Below are 25341 nucleotides of genomic sequence, written 5' to 3' on the forward strand. Positions count from 1 at the left end.
AAAAAAGGACCCTTGAATGTTGTACTTCCAAATATCGGTACAGAGTCTAGCAGCTTGAATCAAAATATTCCTATCACTGGATGGTGAGCTTCTAGAATTACCAAGAGCATTTCCTTTCATTTCAAATATTCAGATAAGTGTAAGAAATTCAGATAACCGGATCAATTGGCCTTGTACTTCATACATTTGTACACATTTTACATTTCAATGTAGTTATCGAATAAGGTTCAAAATGTTAAAAGTCCAAAATGTGAAACCCTACCTCTAAATTTTGTCAAGTGGAGTAAGAGGTCGAATTTAACTCGATGAGGTAACATATTTGAAGGCTCCTAGGTAATGTCTAGTACATAATAACCTGCTCCATGATTAAGTAGTTTTTAAGCAAATCATTAAATTTTTCTTAAGGTTATTTTCTGTTCAATATTGTTTTTCATTAGGTAGTATTCACCCTTTCAGGGGGAAGGGTGATCCATGGTTTTATACACAGGTAATATAAAAATACTGCTTTGTTTCCAGTACCCCCTTGATGTGGCCTAATATCTTGTGGAGTACTCGTTGTTGGTAGTGGCTTTTTGGGTTGCTTTTTTAAAAAGCTTATTTTGAGAGAGGGAGAGTGAGGGAGGGGCAGAGAGAGAGGGGGAGAGACAGAATCCCAAGCAGGCTCTGCACTGTCAGCATGGAGCCCAATGTGGGGATCTAACCCACAAATCATGAGATCATGACCTGAGCCAAATTCGGACACTTCACGACTGAGCCACCCAGGCGCCTCTTGGGTTGTTGTTTTTTGTTTGTGTGTTTGTTTGTTTGTTTGTTGCCCCAGCCACCACACTGAACTGAAATTCTCAGGGAATGGCGCTTCCCAAGTCTGTCTCTTGGTTATTAAGCCTTAATGAAAGAGTATAGAGCATGGTTTCTCCAACCTTGGCGCAACTGCCATTTTGGACTGGGTAATCCTTTGTTGTGAGGGCTCTCTTGTGCACTGGAGTATGGTTAGCAGCATCTCTGGCCTCTACTGACTCCCAGTAGCATCCTTTTTTCTGCATTTGTGAAAACCAAAAATATCTCCAGGAGGGAAAATTGCCTCTGGTCGAGAACCATAGCCCTAATACATTATTACCTGACTGTTGCCCATATAAAAGTTTGGCCATTTCCATCTACCTACACTTTAGCTATGAACCGGTCCACTCAGTAAATACTTACAAACATGTGTAAAGTTAAATAGTTAATACTGAGGATACAGGAAATTGAAACTACGGATTGTAAATTTAAATTATTAAGTTTTCTTGGGCTTAAGGACACTGTCTAACTTGGAATTCCCTGACTTTACTTAATCTCTATACAATCTTACTTTATTTATACACTTATACTACTTTATTTATACACTTATTAAGTATTCATAGCCACTCAGGTCACATCAATCAAACAGGTACCAAATTCAATCTGAGGCACAAGTTACACTCTATGGGACTACTAAAGAGCATAAGGTGTGGTGCCTCCCCTCAAGGAACTTATTCCATCAAGTTGGGGGAATACATGGTAACATATTATTGGCCACTGGGCTGACATTTTGACATAAAATATTCAAGTGTCCTTCTTGGTGGGGAGTAACAAAAGCACACATGAATTTCTCATCACTTTATTTCAATTAAGAAATATATATGTATATATTTATATACATATATTTATACATATTTATATGTATATTTATATATACATTCATGAAAAAGCATAATCAAACCACAATGAACTCTATGTCACAACTCGAGTGATCTCTATCAAGCATAATGACAACAAAAGATCGTTTATTAAGTAGCAGCAGACCTAAATAGGGGCCAGAAAGTTTACTACGATCTCAAAAGCAGTGTTTTTAAGGAAATGCCTCAATAGTTCAGGTCTCAAAATTTAGCATTCAATCTTCCACATTCTTACATAACTGGTTCAGAATGATGTCAGGGAAAGTGGCTTCTCAGATAGGCTTAATTTGCTTATTTATTAAAATTACACAACTCACTCTTAGGTACTTGCGAAATTAAAGTAACTGGAAAGAATTTAGGACACACAAATATTAACCGTGTAACCTACAGGAAAGTGAACAATTTAAAGATTCAACAAGAGCAGTGCCTGGGAGTTTAGCCAAGCATCAATAAAACATACAGTGTAGCCATTACTTGCCCAACACTATACCAACCTCAGTGAGGACTTCAAAGAAAACTCATTCATTCATTCATTCATTCATTCAACAGATACCTACTGAGGGCTTACTATGTGCCACACACTGTTCTAAGCTCTGAGGATACAGCAATCAACAAACCAGATGAACACCTTGCCTTCAGAAAACTGATATTCTACCTGAATAATTCTTATGTAAGACAAGTTGGATCTCTGGTCTCAGGGAGTAAATCATCTTGTGGGGCAGAACCAAACAAATGAAATCCATGAAAGAAGAAGAAAGAACTACAGTGTTGAGCACTGCTTCTACCAACATGCAAAAGGAGGGGTTTGAAGGAGGGTTTGGAGCAATGAGGAATGTTCCATGGGGGTGGGACTTTAGATTCAGACCCTTGCTACCCAAAGTGTTGCCTAAGAATCACCAGTATTGGCACCCCCTGGGAAATTGTTAGCGATGCAGAATCTTGGACCTATTCCAGACTTGCTCAATCAAAATCTGTACTTTAAAAAGAATCCTAGGGGCGCCTGGGTGGCGCAGTCGGTTAAGCATCCGACTTCAGCCAGGTCACGATCTCGCGGTCCATGAGTTCGAGCCCCGCGTCGGGCTCTGGGCTGATGGCTCAGAGCCTGGAGCCTGTTTCCGATTCTGTGTCTCCCTCTCTCTCTGCCCCTCCCCTGTTCATGCTCTGTCTCTCTCTGTCCCAAAAATAAATAAATGTTGAAAAAAAAAATTTAAAAAGAATCCTAGGGAACTTCTAAGGACATTAAAGTTTAGTTGGCACTGCAGGTTTCTGGTCAGGTTGGACCATTGAGTGTGAGTTGGGCTGGTGGGGAATGGAGATTGGATTGGCCAATCACCAGGTTAGAAGTTGTGAGGGCCTGGACTTGGGGAACTAGGAATAAGGAGAATGTAATTATATCCTTTATCATCTGAATGGATAAAGAAATATGATGGATATACATGCAATGGAATACTATTCAACCATGAAAAAGAAGGGAATCCTGCCATTAGTGACAAAATGGATGGACCTTGAGGACTTTATGCTAAGAGAAAAGAATTCAGAGAGAGACTAAATACTGTAAGATCAAAAAAAAAAAAATACCAAACTTACAGAAACAGAGTGTAGACTGGTGGTTGCCAGGGGCAGGAGAGAGGGGACATAGGTGAAGGTGGTCAAAGGGTACAAACTTCCAGTTAGAAGATGAATGAGTTCCGGACGCCTGGGTGGCTCAGTCGGTTAAGCACCCGACTTCGGTTTAGGTCATGATCTCACGCTTTTCAGTTTGAGCCCCGCGTTGGGCTCTGTGCTGAAAGCTCAGAGCCTGGAGCCTGCTTCGGATTCTGTGTCTCCCTCTCTCTCTCTGCCCCTCCCCCTCTCTCTCTCTCTCTCTCTCTCTCTCAAAAATAAATAAACATTAAAAAAATTTTAAAAAAAGAAGATGAATGCGTTCTGGGGATGCAATGTACAGCAAGGTGACTACAGTTAGCAATACTGTATTGCATACTTCACAGTTGCTAAGAGAGTAGATCTTAAAAGTTAGAGGCACTTGGGTTTGGATCTCCAGCTCTACCACTTCTTAATTGTGTGATATTTCAGTCAAATTATTTAACCCCACTGGGCCTTTTTATCATCTGTAAAACAGCAGGGCCCTTGTAAAGATTCAATCACGTAACATGTATGTAGCACTTAGCAGTCCCTGACAGGAAGAAAGTGGCAGCCATTAATAACAATTACATTGATAACAATTTAAAAAATGCTCTTTTGAGAAGGGTTCGAAAGCAACAGATGGAACAAAAAAAACTTTTAGTGAGTGTCTGTTTTAGTGAGCGTTGGGTACAGAACTGTAACAACCTGCAATGTAAGGAACTTCAATCTTAAGCTGGCACTTAGATACTGCATTTTGAAATGTAATTAACCCTGGTTGATCCCCAGAAGTGCCTTCATGATGAGAGTTCGGTAATTGTTATTATTATCACTATTACTGCTGTTATCATTAGGGTGTTCTCAAAAGGGCCGGTTTCCCTGCCGGAGTGGAAGGAGCGGAGACAGGGAATTGCTGGTACCACTGCTGCCTATGTGGAGCTCCATAATGCGTACTGCTAATCATCCAGTCTCCTGCTCTATGCCTCTATTATCCTCATTAATGTTTCTGCTGAGGCACTATCTGTTTTCCAATTTCTCTCTCTCTTCCACGTGCAGAACTTGGGAAGAGAAGCACCAGTCTGACCGTCCTCCACGAACCGACAGCCCAAAAGGCAGGGGAGCCTCAGGTTTAAGTCACCTGAAGCATATCTGGGGGCGGGGAATCCGGAAAGCCGGCGAGCGCCTACGGATCCGCCCGGACACGCGGCCCCAGCCTAGGGAGACCCGGCCGCGGGAATGAGTAAGGGGTCAGCCGACTGGGCGGCTCTCCGTACCCCCGCCGTCGACTAGATCGGGGAGCCAAGAGGGACTTCCAACACGCCCCAAGTTTCATCTCAAGTCGTCTCCGAGACTGCGTGCGCCCCAGCTTCGAACGCTTGCCTGCAACGTGGCCGCGTTTGGGACGCCCTTTCTACCCCCAGGGTCACCCAAACTCTTCCGTTCCCTCCCCAGGCTGAGCCGTGTGCCGGGTCCCCCAGCCCCCGGCTTCCCCTCTCCGCGTGCCGGGGGAGTCCGCCCCTTCGCCGGCTCCGGCCAGCCCAGCCACAGCCCCGCACCGCAAGGAGCCTCGGCGCTCCTGACACCGCCCGGCTGCAGGACGGGGGCAGGGCCAACGGCGGAACCGCCCCCAACCGCCTCCCGGGCCCGGCGGGCGGGCGGGTTGCTGGGGCGCCTCCACCTCCTCTTCCTAAAGCGGCGAGGCGCAGAAGAGCGGCATCACTCGAGCCCAGGTCCCGGCCACCGCCACACGCTGCGCCCCGCGTTCGGGAGGAGGAGCGGCGGCGGCAACAGCGGCGGGCAGGCGCCAGAAAGGTAGACTGAGTCCCGGGCAGTCGCGCAGCGAACCGCACCCCCCCCCCGCCCCAGCCCGGGGCTACGAGCCACCAGCCCGGTCACCCCACTTCTGTGTGTCCTTCCAGGCCCGGGTCGAAAAGCCTGGGAGGGCCGCGAGCTACCCCCCGGAGGAGGAGCCAGTCCGAGCCCAGGGCGCCACCGCCGCAGGAGCAGTGCGGAGCAGCCGTCGCCTTCATGGCCCACTCACCGGTGGCTGTGCAAGTTCCCGGGATGCAGGTGAGGAAGCCCAGGCCGCCTCCGCCGACCACGTGACTGCCCCGGAGCCCGGTGCGCGGTCCCCAGCGACCACGGGCGGCCCTGGGGCTCCCCTGAAGGCAGGGCCGGGCGCAGGGGCCAGGTGACCCGGGAGTCAGGCTCGAAGCTTTCCCGGCGTTTCGACTAGCCTGGTGCACTGCGCGGGGAGGGCCGGGAGGGACGGCGCGCGCGGCGAGGTGCGGGGGGGAGGGCGGGGGAGCATAAAAATAGGCCAGATCCAGACACCTGCGCCTGCGGAGCGTGGTCCGGCTGGGGAGGGGGGGGCGTGGAGGTGGGAGGTCTTAACTCCGGAGAGATGGAGGTGTCTCGGAATTTGTGGGGTAAAACGCAAGTCGTGCGCCCCCCGCCCCCGCACACACAAGTCGGGGCGGAGCAAGACAAGGGGGTGTCGGTGGCGGCGGCATTGAATTGGCCTCTTCCTGTGTGCGTAGAGCGAAGAGCGAGGTGACTTCTTTTCCCCTTTTGGTGTTGCTTCTTAAGGGCTAAGTTCTGTCTCGTTCCCCCACCTGGCGCAGCCCTTAGTGGGGCGTGAGAAATGCAGGGTCCGGTGTCGGAGTGGCCGAGGTGATGACTCCGCAGCCCCCTCCCCCTGCCTTTCCCACTGCACGACTGTTGCATGTGGTTAAAGGAAGCTTTTTGTCCTGGACGGGGGACTACTGCAAGGGACCCAACTTCTTACTGGAGATTTACCCAGGCCCCTCCCCCCCATTATATTTTCATTTTCTTCGAGAAGGAATAAGCTGTGTCCCTACACTTTTTATGCGGTTAAGTTTTTAAACCGGTGCATTTCAAGCTACGTGCTAAGTGTTATCCAGGTCTACTAACTTTCAAGCATTCCCTTTTTTCCTTTGCCAGATATCCTAAACAACGCATTTATCAACAGATCAGAGACTAGAAACACGAAAGCCTCAATCCCTCATTATCTTCCAAAAATGTGAAAGCAGATGTTTTTCAAGTTCAGAAAAAACGTTTAGAGTGGCAAATAGACACGGTTTCTAGTAAAAGACTTTTATGTTTCTGGTAAAAGTCAAAGCGCTGTGGATCGGGGCCTCAATTTACTAACTGATGCGTGGAATTCATTTTTTTTTTAAAGCAATTGGTCACATTTATGCACGGTCACAAAACAATTTTAAAAATACTTTCCCACACAAGGACCATTTGTGTGGGGCACGTACCGAGCCTAGGACTCCTGTGCGGACGAAGCACCAGGCTTCTTCGCTGAATATAGGGCACGTCTGTGTCGAGTCCCAGGAAGTCGGTGTGTATTTAATTTAAAAAAATAAGAAAGGAAGAAAACAGGAAATGAGAAATATTAGGGCTGTTTAAAAGGTTAATCCATTCAGGCTTTACACAAAGCCTCAAACTTTTTTCTCAGGCCACCCCCCCAGCCTGCCTCCCCCCTCTCCCCCAGCCGCCCTGCCCCGCACCCCATTCATTCAGCCTGCCTTTGATTGTAGCAAGAGATTAGTAGTTTGCAATACTGAGTCCAGTTTTGCTCCGTCTGATGTGGAAGGAGTGCGAAGACTTTCCCACCGTGCTCTCCTTTCCAGTGTGTGAGAGTAGTACGGCACGGTTGGCAAGTTTGCCTCCGAGGGTCTCCATGCTTCTGTCTCCATTGTGTGCGCGTGCGTCAGCAGAGCGAGTGCCTCGCGCTCGTCAAGTTTGTGATTCTGGGGAACTCTGTGCTGAGGAGAAAATGGTTTCTGGTCTTTATTCCGTTGGTCTTTATTTAATTTGTGTGGTTTCTGGCCCTTATTTGATTTGTCTTGATTTGATTTATATGGCTTTGGACCTGCTTGCTGTTCAGTATTCCTTACCGCTCCCTGCTTTGTTTACTTGTCTGAGTTCCTTATCTCTTGAATTTTTAAATCGTAATTAAGGTGGTTTAGAATGGGAATCACATCTTTTAACTTACCAGTTCTGCCTTTCACGTTCCGCCTTCCCCAAGTTGTGGTTGCTTTGTCCCGCATAATTTGGGGAGGGCGGTCATCTCAATATTAGCAAAGAAGAGAGGGACATTTATTTGTCACTTTCTCCATCTTAATGAAATGGTGCATTCTTAACTGCTCGTTTCCATTTTATATGTAGATGTGGTTCTTAAGCATTTGATGCAACATAAAAATTTTCCACAGTTAAAATTGTACAGTACCCTAAAAGTACATTTGACGGCAGGCAGTGTGACTCTTGAGCCTAGACTACTTTTACTATTCTTTTGTTCAAAAATCTTGCAAATGAGATGCAGAAATACATCATGAGCTTGTAAGATTCTCCTAGACTTTTGTGCAAGAGTTAGGAGCAACTTTTAAACCCTTCGAGTGGTAAGAAAACTTGAGTTAGCCATGTGTTCTGGAAATCAGTGTATAGTATTTCCACAAATCAGGGTGAAGTGGTGGACCGGCCCATAACTTTTTAACAGTTTATTTTAGAGCATTGTGAAGATTGATGGAAAAAAATGATTTTTCCAGAAATAAAAACAAAATTACTTTATCCACAGTGTTTTTCTCTCCCTGAGGAGAGACGTGAAGTAGAAGCCGGGCTACCTGTTCTATCACTTAAGACTTCCAGCATTCCTGACTTTCGAACAAAGAAATTTCTGTTGCCACTAGTTTAAAATAGAAAAGAAACTTGGAGTGACGAAAGAAAACCCAGGATTTGGTCCAGTTCAAACTCTTCCTTATGAATTAGTTATTCAAACTCATATTGTTGATATTTCTCAATATTGTGGTAACGAACATTTTTGCCCCATTACACCAAATGTTGAGGGTATGAATTTGTTTTGGACTTAATTTGCACTTACCTTAGTGTATACCTAAAGGAATTTTCCATACCAGGAGCTAAACTCCTGAAAAATATTTAAGGCACAACTTAAAAAAAAGGTAATAAACCAATAAACCTGTTTCTTTCCACTCAAATATTTACTCTTTAATGATTTAAAACATTTTTTCTTTGAAGTTTTCAGTTATTAGTTATGCTGAAGTTTAAAATATTTTCCCTTCGAACCTGCATTAGTATTTAAGACAAGTATTCTAAATAGGTTGTTAAATCTTTCATAAACTGTAGGTGGGAGATGTTAAATACTGAATTGGAGTACTAAGTGGTGTTATGTTATGCTTTATGTTATGCCTCTTGTGAAAAATTTTTTCAGTTTCTATTAAAGACTTTACAAACTGGCCTTCATGTATCTTTAAGTACATCAAGGTGGTACAGTTTTTCGGTGGTTGTTATTTGAGATGTGAACTGGAAATGAAACATAAGAAGTAATGAACACATTATTGAAGACTTTTATCTAAAGAGAGGGAAAACAGTGCCTTGCATTGGTGAACCTAGTGCCTGGGTTCTGGGAGGGATACAGAAGTACACTGCATGATCTGTAGCCCTTGAAGGTCTTAAAACGTTGTTGGGGAGTTAAATCCAGTACGTGAAATATAAAATAATGCAAAAATCTGTAAGACCTTTTGTAGAATAGAAGTTTCTGACTGGAGGAGTTGAAGGCTTACAGAAGGTAAACTGACCACTAAGGATTATTGGGGTCCATATTGGGGAGCATTTCTAAGCAGGAATGTACCCTGAGCAAAAGCATGGAGACAGGGAAAGGCACACCTGCACGAGTGTGCATGCACACACAGTCTTTGAGAGTGAGAGAAAATCAGTTGGATTATGACGAATTCCTCTAGAGAAATAATAGGAGGTAAGAGTGGAAACCGTGACTGGGTCCAGATTATGGTGGTTATTGAATGCTAAGGAAGGACTTTGGCCTTTGGACTAGTCATTGAACATTTCTGAGTAAAGGAGGCTCAATCAACGAAATTATATATAGGAAGAGAAATCTCAAGATTGGATGAATAGATGACCTGGAGGATTGACAGTCTTGAGGCAGTTGGATCTACTGAGGCTATTTCAATGGGATGGTCATATCTGTACAGAAGCAGTGGACCTTCCATTGACTGATGGCTTTGCACATGCCCAGTACTGTGAAGAAAAAAATATGATTACCAGACTTAATACTTAGCTAATTATAGAAGGAGAAATCAAAGGTTTTATGGTGTTGAATATGAGAAACTGGAAGAATTATGGTACATATGAAAGAAATTGGAAAATCAAGGGGAAGAGCCAGATCTGGTAGGAAGTTAATGATTTCTGTTCTAGACCTGTGAGGTTTGAAGCAACAATGGGATGATGAAGTGAAAATGTAAAACAAAATGTCTATCACCTTGTTGGTGGTGATGTTTTCACAGGTGTCTGTGTATGTCCAAATTCATCAAATTATGTACATTAAATGTGTACAATTTTTTTGTATATCAATGTGCCTCAATAAGGCTGTTTAAAAAAAATGTCCAAAAAAATTCGAAGGTACAGATTTGGAGCTTCAGTCATTCATCAGACACTGACTGAGCATTTACTATATGCCAGTCTCTTGAAACTGAAGGAGAGGAACCACCAAGAAGGGAGAAGTTTCTAATACACGAGAGAATATATGGAGGTGCGGGCCCTCATGAGACTGGAAGCATAAGTGGAGGATTAGCTTGTAAGAAAAGGAGGGGTGAGTTTAAGATGCATGGGAGGATGATGGGGCGCCTGGGTGGCTCAGTCAGTTAAGCTTTGGACTCCAGTTCAGCTCAGGTCATGATCTCACGGTTCCTAAGTTCGAGCCCTGTGTTGGGCTCTGCGCTGACAGTGTGGACCCTGCTTGGGATTCTCTCTCCCTCTCTCTGCCCCTCCTCTGCTTATATGCTCGCTCGCTCTCTCTCTCTCTCTCTCTCTCTCAAAATAAATAAATGAACTTAAAAAAAAAAAAAGATGCATGGGAGGATGAGAAAATGTGTCCGCACCAGGAAGGAGTTAACCTGGGGAGAATCTTTGAACTAACTCTGTTCGTGACAAAATTGGAGAGGAAATTCAGTTCAGTGCCAGAATCTAGTTTGGTGGAGTTCTTACCTCCCTTACACCCTTAGAAGGCATAATTGGAGCTTTGCAATTTGAGATGGCAAAAGGTTTGAGAGCATTGCCTTGCATTGATAAACCCAAACCCTTGTCCTTATTGGTGAGTAGTTGATACAGAGGTGTTGGATATGCTAATGATAATGGTGGAAGACCAGCTGGAACCAAATAATCAAAGAGAACTGTTAGCTAGGAGAGTTGGAGGTAGTTGAAAGGTATGGGGTTAGAGGGCTAGGGCCTGTAGGGAGAGTAAACAGGAATTGGGCATGGTAGGACATGTGCCTTGAACACTAATGAAGGTCTGGAAACAGCCTTTGAGGACAAAGGTCCATCTTGTACCTCCCTTGCTTGAGTCATAGAAAATGAGAGAACATAATTTAGCTGATACTTAGGAATTGTTGAACATCATGATACTGTGGGTTTTTTTTTTTATCCTGCCTTTCAATTATTCAGTGACCTTGAGCAAAATGGGGAATAATAAAAGCTGCATTTCCTTTGCTCCAATGAGATGTTATTAGGATGAATTAACCATCATCTGTGGAGTATATTTTGAGCCCCTTTGTAAAAGGTGTTGTGATGTATATGGACAGTTCATCCTGCAAAACAATGCTCGGCTAATCACATGAAAAAACACTGTCATTATCTCATCTCTCTCCTGCTTGATAAGCCACATTTTTCTATTGAAATCCTGTCTTCCTCTCCTCCTCCCCACAACACCAGCACCATACCCAAAGTCTAGGCTCAGCTTTCCAGACTTTTCTGTTATCTGGCTCCAGTCTACAGATGTAAACTTTTTGTTATCACTATTTCCCAGCAAGAAATCCCTTTTGTTCTACCATGCCAGTTACAATTTAGCAATCACTGACTGACCAAGTCCTACCTGATTTTTTCAAGGTCTGCAATCTTCCTTTTTCTGTGAACTTTCCCTGAGTATTCCAGGCCACAGAAATCTCTTGTATTTCTAGGCACCTATTATATCTGTTGTCAGTGGTAGGCAGTCCAGTCACACTGCCTTAGATTTTCTCTAATATACTTATCTTCCAAACTAGGTTGTATATTTTTTGAAGGCAGCGACCATGTATTTTACTTTTCTTTATACCATTAGGTATGAATTACATGTAAAAGTGTTGGCTAATAAATGCCATATAGACTAGACTAGACTCTTCTAACTTTTTTCCCATTCTGCCTGTATTGTGTAATGCTTGAATTCTTATAGGTCATGAAGGCTGATTTGTGTGCGCACAATGTAGACTTTTAACACTTACTAAAATGATTTGAATGCATTATATGCAACATGTCTAACAATATATACTTGTAACAAATCAGCTGTCCACACAAACTCTCATTCTCTCTCTCTCTCTCTCTCTCTCTCTTTTTAAAATTTATTTATTTATTTTGAGAGAGAGAGAGAGACAGAGAGAATCCCAAGCAGGCTTGGGGCTGTCAGACCAGAGCCCGACACGGGGCTCGAACTCACGAACCATGAGATCATGAGCTGAGTCAAAATCAGGAGTCGGATGCTTAACCACCTCAGCCACCCAGGCACCCATGAAGCTCTCATTCTTTTACTTACCAGGGCCCTTGAGAGAAAAAGGAGACTCATTGCTTTCCTGGTAACTAGAGCTGATTTCAGAAAAATTTGTGTCTTTGTCAGAAATAACTTCTTATCCCTTCCCTCTGTTTCCATCCCCACCATCCAAAAAAAGTCCAAATAAGTAAATAAAAGAAATGTTTTGCTTCTCTGTCCCAGCTGTCACATTAGGAAGAATCTGATAAAATTTTCATATTAAGGTGGTTTTGATTAATTGCTCAGTGTGTGACCTCCCCCGTGAATATTCACATTTTACAGGGAATAATGTCCAAAAAAGTTTTAAAAAGGAAATCTAGTAATGGGATTTCTGACAGCTAGACGATTATTTTTGACTGAATTGTGTCTTCTGAAAGAGTGGTTGTTTTATTCGTTTTATTTGTTGCTAGAAAATGGAGTTAGGAGAACAAAATTCACAGCAGCCAACTCCTTTTCATTTCTTATAATCAAGACCCAAAGAATTTCCACCACAGGTACATATAAAATAATGTTTCTTGGGGCACCTGGATAGCTCAGTTGCTTAAGCAGCTGACTCTTGATTTCAGCTCAGGTCATGATCTCATGGTTTGTGAATTCAAGCTCCACTTTGGGCTCCGTGCTGTCGGTTCAGAGCCTGCTTGGGATTCTCTGTCTCCCTCTCTCCCTGCCCCTCCTCTGCTCTCTCTCTTTCAAAATAAATAAACTTTAAAAAAGAAAAAGACAGGGGCGCCTGGGTGGCGCAGTCGGTTAAGCGTCCGACTTCAGCCAGGTCACGATCTCGCGGTCCATGAGTTCGAGCCCCGTGTCGGGCTCTGGGCTGATGGCTCAGAGCCTGGAGCCTGTTTCCGATTCTGTGTCTCCCTCTCTCTCTGCCCCTCCCCCGTTCATGCTCTGTCTCTCTCTGTCCCAAAAATAAATAAACGTTGGAAAAAAAAAAAAAGAAAAAAGAAAAAGACATAAGGGGCACCTGGGTGGCTCAGTCGGTTGTGTAGCCGACTTCAGCTCAGGTCATGATCTCGCAGTTCATGAGTTCAGTCCCCAAGTCAGGCTCTGTGCTGACAGCTCAGAGCCTGGAGCCTGCTTTGGATTCTGTGTCTCTCTCACTGTCTCCTTCCCTCAGTCATGTTCTGTCTCTCTTTCTCTCTCAAAAGTGAATAAACATTGAAAAAAATGTTTAAAACAAAGAAATAAAATAATGTCTCTGGAAAAACGCCATGAGGTAACTTTTAGAAGAACAAAAATCAATAAAATAGGCACAACTAAAATTTTCACCCTGTCTTATGTACATTTCCCATTTTGTCATCTGCCATTTTAGGCTAAGGTATTCTATGATAGGAAGGAACCACATCTTTGAATTAATACTTGTGAAAATCAAACACTTTTTTAAAAGTTTATTTATTTTGAGAGAGAGAGAGAGGGCGTGCACGCGCGCGCGCGCGCGCACACACACACACACACACACACACACACACACACACACAAGCGAGCAGGGGAGGGGCAGAGAAAGAGGCAGAGAGACAGAATCCCGAGCAGACTCCGAGCTGTCAGCCCAGAGCCCCTGCATGAGGCTCAGTCTCACAACTTGAGCTCGTATCAAGAGTCTGATACTTAACCCAGGCTCCCCCAAATCAGACATTTTTAAAAAGATATTGACTAATTCAAGAATTCTATGAACCAGGAAAAGTTATCCCATAGGAAAACGCCTTTACATTTGGATTTTAAAACATAACACATTGCTGGCCAACTCTGCCCATCATCCTCTTTGATGTCACTCCCCCAAATCCCATGTAATTCAGGCAATTTACCTGACATGCCCATTCGGAAAAGCAGGGAAACCTAGTGCAGAACTGATCCTATCCTCCTCTATTCCTGCCTGTCTCCTTGCCACCTGTCACCAGCAGGATAGAGCTGCACACCCCCTCAGCCTGTTCTGGACTTGTTCCAGCATTTCCCTGACTGCACCCTGCTGGCCTTTCTTTTTCTTCATTTATCATACCATCATGGATTAGAATGATCTGTGTCCTAAAATATCAGGTTAGTCATTGGTATGGCATAGCTTTGGCTCTTCTAGCAAAATTAGAACAGAATTGTGGTCCATACTTCCTAAGAAGTAGACGAAGCAAAATTGTAGACAGCTTAGGTAAAGGAGTCAAATATATTTTTTAAGTGGCTAATTTCCTCCTCTTCAGTAAAGTCACTTTGAATGAAAAGTGCTGCTAAAGAAATGAGACCTTTTTTTGTCTTTTTGTCATGAAAAACGTTTACAGAAAAAATTTTCAACCTTTCTTTGTGTTTCTGGTAACAGATTGTATGTTCTTTATGGTATTTTTCTGCCCTCTCCCTCTTTCACCTGTTTAAAAAAAAAGTAGGGAAAAGAAATCTGTAAAACCCTATCAATTTACAGTGCAGAGGGCAGAGAAAAGTAGGGTTCAAATCAGACACCATTGGATTTTTCAGTTTGTTTATTACAGAATAATAGAGTGCCTAGCTGCAGAATAACAGTTGCTTTGAATTATAGAAACAGCTTACCAGTATCAACTTAATGAAGTTGTACTGGATTTGAAATCCATACCACGCTAGATATGTTAGGGAATTTCTAAGCATACTAGTGAATTACTCTACCAGGTTTCAATAGTGCCTGGTAACACAATCCTAGGAGTGAATTTTTTGGCAGGTGGAGGAAATACTTCCAGGACATCTAGACGCATCCAGATTTTTCTTTGAAAATGCATTTTTGAGTTGCTCTGTTAGTGCCTTTTTATCCCCCTCCCCCAGCTTTCCATTAAACCATTGGCTTTGTGACATATCACTTTACAGCGTGTTATATTAAGCTAGGACTTAACTGCTTGATGCAGTACAGTATAAATAACACAGCAGAGGGTGATGGGGAAGAGATAGGCGACATAGATCTTCAGGTGGGGCCTACGTTGTTATTATAAATGCAAGAAAATTTGGGGGAGCTGGGCTCCCAAAGCCTTAGCCTCATCAGTATTGCTGCCCACTAGACCTGGGAAGGTTTCTAGACCCCCTGGTCTCAATTTCCTGCTGCCTGCCTTCACTTGAAGCAGAAACACAAAAGAAACCAATCAGCAAAGCATGCACACATGCTACTAAGTATGGTGACAGAAAATAGAACTTTGACCTCTTGTGGTTAAAGAGACTACAGTCAGTGTGTCTGGCAGAGTCAGGGAAAGAAGCATTTTTCAAATGTATGCTTTTAAAGTGCTACTGACCCCATGGGAAGAACAGTTAGCAAAACTCATTAATTAGGCTCCTGTTTGTTTCTGTGGTTTCAGTTCAAATCCTTTGTTTGAACTTAAGCCGGAGCCTTCCTGTGTGTTAGTCAGTAAATGGTAGATAGTATAGTGGACTTTCCCAAGTTGGACAATGGTGATCCAGGTTTAACGTTTTTACACACTTCTTCGTGAAACACGACTGGGTGTGACTGAAGCTCGACAGTTGTCAGCAGCAAAGTTTGGAAAGCTTACTTTGTGTAGGAGATGGTGCTTGAAGCCTATCTTCGAGGTACAAAAAAGTATAAAAAGGAGTCCCTGACCTCAAGAAATTTATGCTGTTCCTGGAGAGACCGGGCACTTACACGTTTAGAAATCTAACAACGCAGAGCGGTTGTGATGAATCCCAAATGAGATAGAAACTGACATAGGAGCATTCAGAGGAAGACCAGATCGAGGAAGGGAACAGTCATTCATAGGATACCTTTAAAGGAGAGTGAGAGACACGCAAGGGAAAAGGGAAAAGGGATACACACCACGTTCCCTGTATAACAGATAGTCAACGTAGGTGTTCACTGGCATGAACTCTTAGGGCTAAATGATAAAGTCCTTGAATGCCAGACTGACAGTTATTTTTTTTTCAACTCCACAACAAGGACTTTTTCTGCAAGAAAGTAAACTGATGAAAGCAATGGTTTGTTTGATTTTTGCGATGGGAAAATTGCATTAAGCTTCCAACCCTACAGGCTGGGTTGGAGAAGGGGAAGACTAGATATAATAAGCAGGCACTGAAATAGCCCAGGCTTTAGTTAACAAGGGTTTGATTTAGGGCAGTGATGGTCCAACTTGCGCGTGCATCAGAACCACCTGGAGGGTTTGTTAAAGCACAGACTGCCAGGCCCCATCTCCAGAATTTCTGATTCAGTAGGTCTGCTCTGGGGCCCATGTATTTGCATGTCTAATTGGATATGGAAAGGAGAGAAACATGGAAAAAGCTGAATTCATCTTTGTGTTAAGTTCTACAGCTTCCAAAATCTCACGGCCACCCATCACTTCCGTTTTCCTTTATCCAGGTAGGTAGATTTGGCAACTTAGTAAATGCTCTTATCTTCAAATGCAAGTACTTTTATCAACAACGTGAAATCTGTTTGTGCTTATAGTTGTGAAAATGCAACTTGGCTGAAGTGGAATAAAATGTCAGTATACCAAATGTCAGCAAGTGGCAATCTTTCCCCCCAAAGTTTGGCATTTTTCAGAATTTTGATGCATCTCATCAATTTTTATTGTTCAGAATCCCTTTTTTCCACCCTGCTGTTAACTCTCACCCCCCAAAATTGCTGGACTTAACTCCGGGCTGCTGTTATGTCAAAAATCGCAAATTCACAGTAATGATAGTCCAAAGCCAACTTGTGTTTACATATGTAAATTCCTGGAGGGGAGAGAAAGTTACTTCTGAATCTTTAAGGAAATATCAAATCACTTCCTAAATGGCCTTTCTGGCTCCAAATTTTGCTCCCTAAAATAGTCCCTGTACCTGTCAGATTAACATACTACCATTTGGCAACAGGTACCATGTAGGAAAGCTCGGAGGTTGGGTCAAAGGATAAGGACTGAAAATTAAAGAAGCAAATAGGGCCTACTTAATGAGTTTGCCCACACCAAACAATGTGAGCGAACTTGATTATTCACCTCATTCACCAGCCTTGGATCCAAATCACCTTTCAATTTCTAAAATGAAAACACAACCAACAAAAACAAAGTTATCCTTCAGAATCCAAGATTCGCCCCCAATGAGGATGTTCAAAAGGGTGTACAGAAATATACATCAAAACACATTTAAAGCGATTATCAGAGAATAAATTTCGTGGGCCCGTAGGTAACTTGCTCCCCCTTTAGGGAATTCGGTTTCGGGTAAAAATCCTGATATTTTTACCTTATATTTACACCTTTTATGTGGTAGCTGTCTCTTTTCCAGGATACTAAATTACTCTTGTGACCCATTTTTTCATAATTCTCGGTGGTAGATTAACTTTTTGTTGAAAGAAATTGATACAGGGTGTACAGGCACTTGCAATGTATATTGTGCAGAAAGTCTATTTTGTGTTCGAAAACACTTTTACTCTATTCAAGAAAATAAGGCTCAACATTTGCCACAGTTTTTAATCACTGGTACCAATTTTAGATATAACTGTTTTTAAAGCATAGCAAAGTGCATTTTTGAAATAAAAATGGGTAAATGATAGGGTAATCACTAAGTTCAAGAAGCAGAAAATTATTGTTTGGCAATATCATTTAAGAAGGTCTGCATATGGGGTGCCTGGCTGGCTCAGTCAGTAGAGCGTGTGACTCTTAATCTCAGGGTTGAAAGTTTGAGCCCCACGTTGGGTGTAGAGATTACTTAAAATCTTGAAGGAAAAAAAAAGAGTCTCTGTATATAAGAGGAACGAGTAAAATATGTATAATTTACGTGCTCAGTAAACATTATGGTATCTATTGATTTGCTAAATATTTTTATTAGATAGAAAATATAGAGAATTATTTACCACCTTTAAAAATATTTATTCTAAGGTAAATACATATGGAAATGCATATGTATATATGTGTGAAACCAAAATAGGGTTATCAAGATTTAACACCTGTTGTATTTTTATCAGGGCCAGCTCTTTCTGCCTTTAGTACTTAAACTATTATTATTCCTGAAGAAATTGGGCTCACAGCGGTCCATTCCATACAGGATACAGATCCTGGGAAATGACTTTTAATGAAATTCAGTACCAATGTTAAGCTGTTTTGGTGAATTAGAATTGAACTTTACAAAGGATTATATTTATCAAGATTCTCAATTCTCTGCCTAATTTCTCCCATAGAATAGTTTTACAGAGCATCATTGCATTGAAGGAATTGCTTTGGATAAATATAAATTGGTTTACCTGTGAGTAAAATCACAGGCATGTGGGTAGTATACAAATGATTTCTGCTTTACAGAAACTTGTGATCATTTGTGTCTAAGCTCTTACTTTGAAACTAAAATTGCTATAAGTACTTTACACTGTAGATTCTGAGGCGATGGGGAATGGAGGAGACAGGGCATTGGATTCTGTTTCAGTCTTGTACCCAGAGAGCTGCCTTTTTTTAAAAAAAAAAACAAAACTATTTATCTCTTCATGAAAAATGGTGACTGTCACTGAAAGATCTTTTTTTACTCTGTCACAGGCTTCCCAAAGGGCACATAAAATGAAAACGTGGGATTTGACTAGTTAAATAATAAATCAATTTCGAGGTTTTAGCATAGGTGACACCTCCATGGTCGTCTTTTTGGACTGTGATTTCTGGTAATAGCAAGTGGAAAAAAAAAAAAAAACTATTACCGCTGTTGCTATGGATCTTCTATCTGCTGAGGTTCGGGCATCGTTTTGGAGGCTGCAGTGTAAACCCTGTTTAGGGAAGGTAGAATTTCATAATACCAGAGGATTACTGCTGCCTCATGAGCAAACAGAAAATGTAGGTGAGGGAAAAGGTTTTGGACTCTGGAAGAAGAGAAAGACAGTGTTTCCAAGGAAGGGGAAAAAGTAGCCTCTTGCTTTTAAGATTGAGAATTCTCTGTATATTTTTTTTAGAATGGGAAATTTCTCTACTTTCTGCAGAGAGGAGAAAAAGCTAACAGAAAAGGAAATTGGGGAGGTAATAGTAATTCATTTCTTTCTTGTTGTTTATGACTTCTGTGATAAAAGTTACATTTACATAATTGATTTGTTGTGGCAAGAAAACGCCTATGAGTAGTCTTTCGGGTCGGGAGAAAGCTTGTGGAAGATCTGGGGGAAGAGCTGACATCATAGGGATGGTGATTTCAGCTGCTTTTCTGTTTAAGGTGAGCAATTTTTTGATGGCGTGTGTACTGAGCCAATAAATTGTTTCTAGACACTTGGAGTCGTTTTGAGTGGCCTTTTTTTTTTCCCTCTGTAGGCAAAATGAATACTTTTCATTAACAAGGAAAAGTGCTAGATTATCAGTGGGTTATATTTGGCTAATTTGGACTATTATTTGGTCGGGGGAAGGGGAGAAGCTAAAGAGAAGTTATCTTTATTTCAAATGACTGGACTTATTATTGTTACTTTTCCAGTACGTTCTGGCCATAAAAGTCTCTTTCAGGGAATGATTAAAACAGTTCTTTGGAGCATTGCAAGGCTGAGTAGCATCTCAGATTTACTTGAAAATAAGTTTGCTTAATGACTTTTTAGCACCATTTGATTTATGTCTTGGCTGAGAGAAGAGTTCTAAGTAGCATGTAATCCAATTGCTTTTTTCTAAGAACACTGATGGGTACTGAATACTGTATTACTCTATTGTTGGTTTTTAACTTTTCAGTAGTGTAAAAGGTATAAAGGTCTTCATACCTGAAAAACGAAGATCATTTTCAGCCCGCGGCTTGCAGGCCCCTGTCTACACTGAGTCTTTCACCCACGTGCCCTGGCATGTGTATGTTTGGATGGCAGTGTGTCAGGCAGTTATAGTGTAAGTACGATCCTGATTGAAAGATGAAGCACAGTTTGAGATGATCTTTCAAAAACCCTAACTGGAAAGATGATCTGTATATTGTGAAAGAATATTTTTATTTCATACAGACGAGTGGTGCCAGAGCTTGAGGATTTAATTATTTTTTTCCTAGTAGGACACTAAATCATTTCTTCCTAGCTATTAGAATGAAGAATGTGGCATATTCTGTTCCTCTATGCTATGGAATAATGCCTGCGTGCATCTCCTCAAATGTGAGGTGATGAGATGATTATAGCGGGTAACCCTTAAGCTCTGAAACTGAATTTTGGGGATTCTGCTCAGGGGTCTGGACTAGGCTATTATTTACAGAAGATGAGGCGTACATACCTATGTATGTATGCAAGGGATCAGGTACCTATCCCAAACCGATTTTGAATTAGATGTAATTAATTTTCTGAGGCAATTAATGTGTAGCAATTTTTCTATGTGTAATGAAGTTTCCAAGAGGAGGTAGTAAGGCTGTAATGTTTGGCCTATGCCTTGAACAAAAGCTTCTGGAAATTTTGGATTTTAACTTCTCCATAGTTAAATAGTTTTGAATGCCTGTGTTTTTTGAAAATAATAATGATGCCCTTTTTCCAGCAGTAATTTTGGACCTTTGTGAATCTAATGCAGCCTTTCTCAACCACAGTTGTCATCTGAACCACAAAACAGAGAAAAATGATTTAAGTTCATGTTTCCTCAAACCAAGACCATTCTAGATCTAGGAGAGTGGAGTTTATTTATTGCATACAGTGGATTCCTTCAACCAGCAGTCAGCGAACTATAGCCAAGGGCCAATTCCCGCCTGCAGCCTGTTTGTATGGAGCCTGCGTGCTAAAAATAGTTTTTACGTTTTTAAGGAGTCATTAAAAAGGAAGAAGTATATGTGACAGAGACCACAAACTGTACCTGGCCCACAAAGCCTAAGACATTTAACCATGTGGCCCTTTACAGAACAGTTTGCTGACCACTGTCTTCGGGTATGGAACCACATTACATTGAGAATTGCTAATCCAAATAAAGGAAATAAAGGAAACGTTTTATAATATTTGCTCTGAGGTTAGCGATACAGGAAGATAATAGAAAAGTTTCTCTTTATTAAAGTGACTTGCATATTGGTCCATTACTGTAATGCTAAATAGGTAGACATTTTTGTTCTCTAGACATAAACTTTAGTGGTTGAATTATATGGAAAATTGCGTTGGTAATGATAATGTGATAAACTGTGTGTGTGTCTGCACACAGGTACATTTTAATATTTTTCTTAGTTTCTAGAACAAGAAAATAAAAGTGAGTGAATTTTATAGAGGAACACAATGGAAGGCACTGATTGCTTTTATCACTCTTTTAAAGACTGATATCTATTAGAGAAGGAAAGTGAATAGAGTGTTAAGTGTCAGACATAATCACGTTTGTTTCCTCCTTGTACTGAATGAGTGTCTTCACCCTACAATTAACATCTCAGGTACCTTGTCAGCAGCTCGGAGAATAGTACTTAATCAAAATGCATTAAAATTATTAGATCACAGCATATGAAATAATCAGGCTCTATCAAATGCGGCCTAACTACTTGATTTAGTGGGGGGAGGTGCTATCAGCCATAAAACATTATATTGGTAGATCACAAAATTATCGAGAGAGAAAAAAAGACTAGCAGGCATTATTTGTAATTTGCTGCTGATTTCTTTTATCTCCATATTCAGTTAACCATGAAGATCTGTGAGGGTTTTTTTTTTTGTTTCCAGAAAGTGTCAGACCTCATCTCTTCTTTTATCATGGCATTCTGGCCTTTGTCACTAAGTAGACTCGGGGCTAGGTGCAGACATGATGGAACTACCTGAGACAGATGATTTTTCCACTCATCTGCTGAAAACTTGCAGTGGCTCCCTCCTAGCCTGTCCAGAAATTCCTAGGAAAGATGAGTCAAACCAGGCTGCTGAGATGGTCGGGAAAGGCATCACTGGGTAGCTGAACAGGCCTGGCTTTAAGACTGGGTGGGAAGAAGGGAAAGGAAGGAACGGAATGAAATTCGCCAAGGCAAGAAAGGACAAAGGGAGTTCTAAGGTTGTGTTTTTCCGAAATGTTTTATGGGTCCTTTCGGGGTGGGCAGTGAGGATTTGTTTGGTGAGTGGTACTTTCTCTCTGGTTAGGGCTGTAAAATGATAGGGTACAAGTCAGCTCAAGTTGTAGATCACAGATCTTTTTGGGTAGCACACTGTTCAAAGCATTTTAATTACTTTGAATTGCTCATCAAGCTTATTTTGGCTCTGGCAGTTCAAGAACTAATTAGGGAACTTTGTCATTTTGTCTCCATCCTGAGGTTATGTGTTTGTCATTTCCCCTCCCTACCCCACCCCCAGCTAGAAATCACTTGTTATAAAATCAAAAAAGCCCAAGTATTTTATAAGGGTTACTTCCAGTTATAAAGTAAAATGACCCTTTAAAGTTCCCAAAGAAACCATATAGCATATTTTTTTGGTGGAAAAAAATCAGATTTTGTACATGTACTAAAATTTGTTACCAGATATTGATTATACTTATCGGAGAATTGCAGTTTTGTTGATTGCTAGGTGAACAAAGACTATAAGTTTTGACTAATAAGATATCCTAGCCACAGTTGTGCAGAGAACATATAAACAGCCTTTTGTTTATTTTGGTATTTGTTAAAAATTAAAAGATTCAGGGGCACTTTCGTGGCTCAGTCAGTTGAGCATCCGACTCTTGATTTGGGCTCAGGTCATGATCTAATGGTTCGTGAGTTCAAACCCTGCATCAGGCTCTGTGCTGACAGTGTGGACCCTGCTTGGGATTCTCTCTCTCCCTCTCTCTCTCTGTCCCTCCCCTGCTCTCATGTGTGCATGCGCATGTGCACACACGCTCTTTCTCAAAAAACAAATAAACTTAAGTAAAAAAAGATTCAACCCCTATTAGTAGATATTTCACAATTTCAGTAGCATTTCCCCACCATTATTTGAATATTTAATTTGTCAAGTGTTGTGCTTTGATAACATGAACAGATTTCAGCAATGTCAGCACAAATCAATGATGGTTAAAACTGCTGAATATGGGGCGCCTGGATGGCTCAGTTGGATAGGCAACGACTTCGGCTCAGGTCATGATCTTGCAGTTTGTGAGTTTGAGCCCCGCATCGGGCTCTGTGCCGACAGCTCAGAGCCTGGAGCCTGCTTCAGATTCTGTGTCTCCCTTTTTCTGCCCCTCCCCTGCTCACACTCTGTGTCTCTCTGTCTCTCAATAATAAACAAATGTTAAAAAAAAAAAAAAAAACTGCCGAATCTGCACCTTTAGAGATAGGGGCTAGGATATTCACACGTGCTGTTGACAGTGGAGTGTAGGGTAGGATGCAGATGGGTGTGAGAAAGTTCAGGGAGGATGTTGAAATGCACCCCTGTTTTGTTAGTGTAACAGATTTGTTCATGTCCGCTAATTTCTCCTATATGTTGGGTGCATCATGGTGCTGATTACAGAGCTAACTTTTATGTTCCTTGTAGTAGTTCTTACTTTAGGTTTTCAGGTACAACTGTTACCAACACAGACATCCCTTTCTTTTTTTTTTTTTTTTTACTTGATTTCTGGGTGTATTCTTGTTTATGAATGCACTGCTTCAAATGATTTAAAGAAGTAGATAGGGCATAAAAATTAACAATAAGCATTATTCTTTTAGCCCTGTACACATACACACACATAAACAGACACTCTGGTGGTATTTTTCACTCTGGGGAAACCCAGAGTGGATTGTTGAAAATATTAGTGGCCATTCTTTTAGAGTATTCTAGAATCTCCTCCCTATTCTTTGTATTTACCAAGATTAAAATTCTTTGCTGTTGACACCTTTGTGCCATCAGTATCGTTTTCTTGGGATCATAGAATAGAATGTTAAAGCCAGCAGGACCTAAGAGGTAATTTTCCTCAGTCCTAAGATTCTATTGGGTAACTCCTTGCAAATACAATTTGATTAAATCCGTTCAAAGTATAGATTTGATTAAAGAGAAAAATGTTGGAGGGAAATTATACCGCAGCCACTTTCTCATTAAGAATGAAAAGGTAAGTCTATGTAAAATCCCACTTTTTCAATCAGTGTTAATTTTCTGAAAGAACTCATGGTGTTAATAATTTAGTGCTGTGCTTACAAGCTTCAAACCTATTGATTTTAATTGGAGTTCCCCATCTAGAAGGAAGATAGGCAGCAAGCAAATCAATTTTGTGTTAATCCCGTGCATTTTAATAAGTGTGCTAAAGATTCACTGTAACATTATCTGTGATAGTTCGATATCCGATATGAGGTGTCTCTGCCTTAGATTCTATCCAAAGGTGTTTATTTCTGAAAGTACTAGAATGGCATCCTTTTATTTTACCTCCTGTATGGATAGCATAAAATAAGGCTCTCAGGGTCCATCACATTAAAATGTCCTGTATGTGGGTTTGATTAAATAATGGCCTGAATAAATTAGGATACCTGTTCTGTCATTTCTGTATTAGCGGAGTCGTTGTCTTCCTTTCATTGTATGGCCTCATCACCCTTTCCAAATGAATATTTTATAGTTAGAGCTTGTTATCAATCCCAGGCCATATTTATATAACATCCTGTCTAGTCAGTAATAATCCCTTTATTTTACCATTAATGCTTATGGTTAAACCTGATCCCTGATTGAATTGTGTATTTCTATATGTGTTTAGCCCAAGTAAATTAAAAGAAATGTACGACAGACTGATACACAGACTGTTGCCCTTCGAGACCTTTAATCTTTGCATTAGAGTATGAAATTGCCCTGGACTCTCCAGGACACAAAGTAGTCATGTGGCTCTGGTTAATAGTGATTGCAGATGTGCTTCCAGAATCATAATTGCATGTATTACTGATATGCATCCTTGTATATATGGCTACTACCAACTCGCTTTTGGGCATAGCTCCATATTACTTTAAGAACTGCTGTTTTACAACCTAAAAAACTCTCCAGTGGAAACAAAAAAATCTCAAAGGTGTCACTTTGGAAAGTTGTTATTATGTTAATCACATGTGAGAATAGGGATTGACTTAGAATTTCATACCTATTTTAATATCCTTCAGTTTATTGAATGTCATCTCTTTTGCACCAAAAGTCAGAAATCAAACTACAAATGAAAGGATAACCTCAAGGGGCACCTAGATGGCTCATTCAGTTGGGCTCCGACTCTTGATTTTGGCTCAGGTCATCCCGAGGTTGTGGGATTGAGCCCCACATTGGGCTCCTGCTTAGGACTCTCTCTCTCCCCCTCCCTCCCCCTCCCTCCCTCTCAAATAAAATAAATTAAAAAAGGAAAGGATAACCTCGTGCCAAAGATTGCATCCAAAGATGGGCCCCAGGTAAATACCCTGCAAACATCCAAGGGCTGCAAACGGAGCCCCATCCTTAATGAGCTTATTCATTAGAAAATGGAAAGATCATGGCAATGAAAGAGAATACAAAGATAATAAAATGTGTGCTGTAATGGAGGTTCAAGCAAAAAGCTGTGGGAGGGCAGGGGGTGAAGCAATTGATTCTGTTAGGTGATCAGGTTACCCTGGGGAGTTGGAAAGGTGTGTTTTTTGTTTGTTTGTTTGTTTGTTTGTTTGTTTGTTTGTTTGTTTTTTAAGAGTTGTGTGGTA

The 25341-nt window shown here is 41.5% G+C and overlaps 1 protein-coding gene and 1 long non-coding RNA gene across 2 annotated transcripts in view; one reads left to right on the top strand and one right to left on the bottom strand.

Moving 5' to 3' along the window:
* The window catches only part of LOC109496605, a 97341-nt gene extending 91763 nt beyond the window's left edge, over window positions 1–5578 (bottom strand). The window contains exon 1 of the long non-coding RNA XR_002152765.3: window positions 5356–5578. This is a non-coding gene — a long non-coding RNA (uncharacterized LOC109496605). The remainder of the gene's footprint in view (window positions 1–5355) is intronic.
* The window catches only part of STK26 (serine/threonine kinase 26), a 54613-nt gene continuing 34239 nt past the window's right edge, over window positions 4968–25341 (top strand). Inside the window, exons 1-2 of the mRNA XM_004000900.5 lie at window positions 4968–5126; window positions 5234–5384. Of these exons, the coding sequence (XP_004000949.1) occupies window positions 5343–5384 (42 nt within the window). The 5' untranslated portion in view covers window positions 4968–5126; window positions 5234–5342. The remainder of the gene's footprint in view (window positions 5127–5233; window positions 5385–25341) is intronic.

This window comes from Felis catus, chromosome X (genome assembly GCF_018350175.1).
Source record: "Felis catus isolate Fca126 chromosome X, F.catus_Fca126_mat1.0, whole genome shotgun sequence".
In the NCBI taxonomy this organism is placed as follows: domain Eukaryota; kingdom Metazoa; phylum Chordata; class Mammalia; order Carnivora; family Felidae; genus Felis; species Felis catus.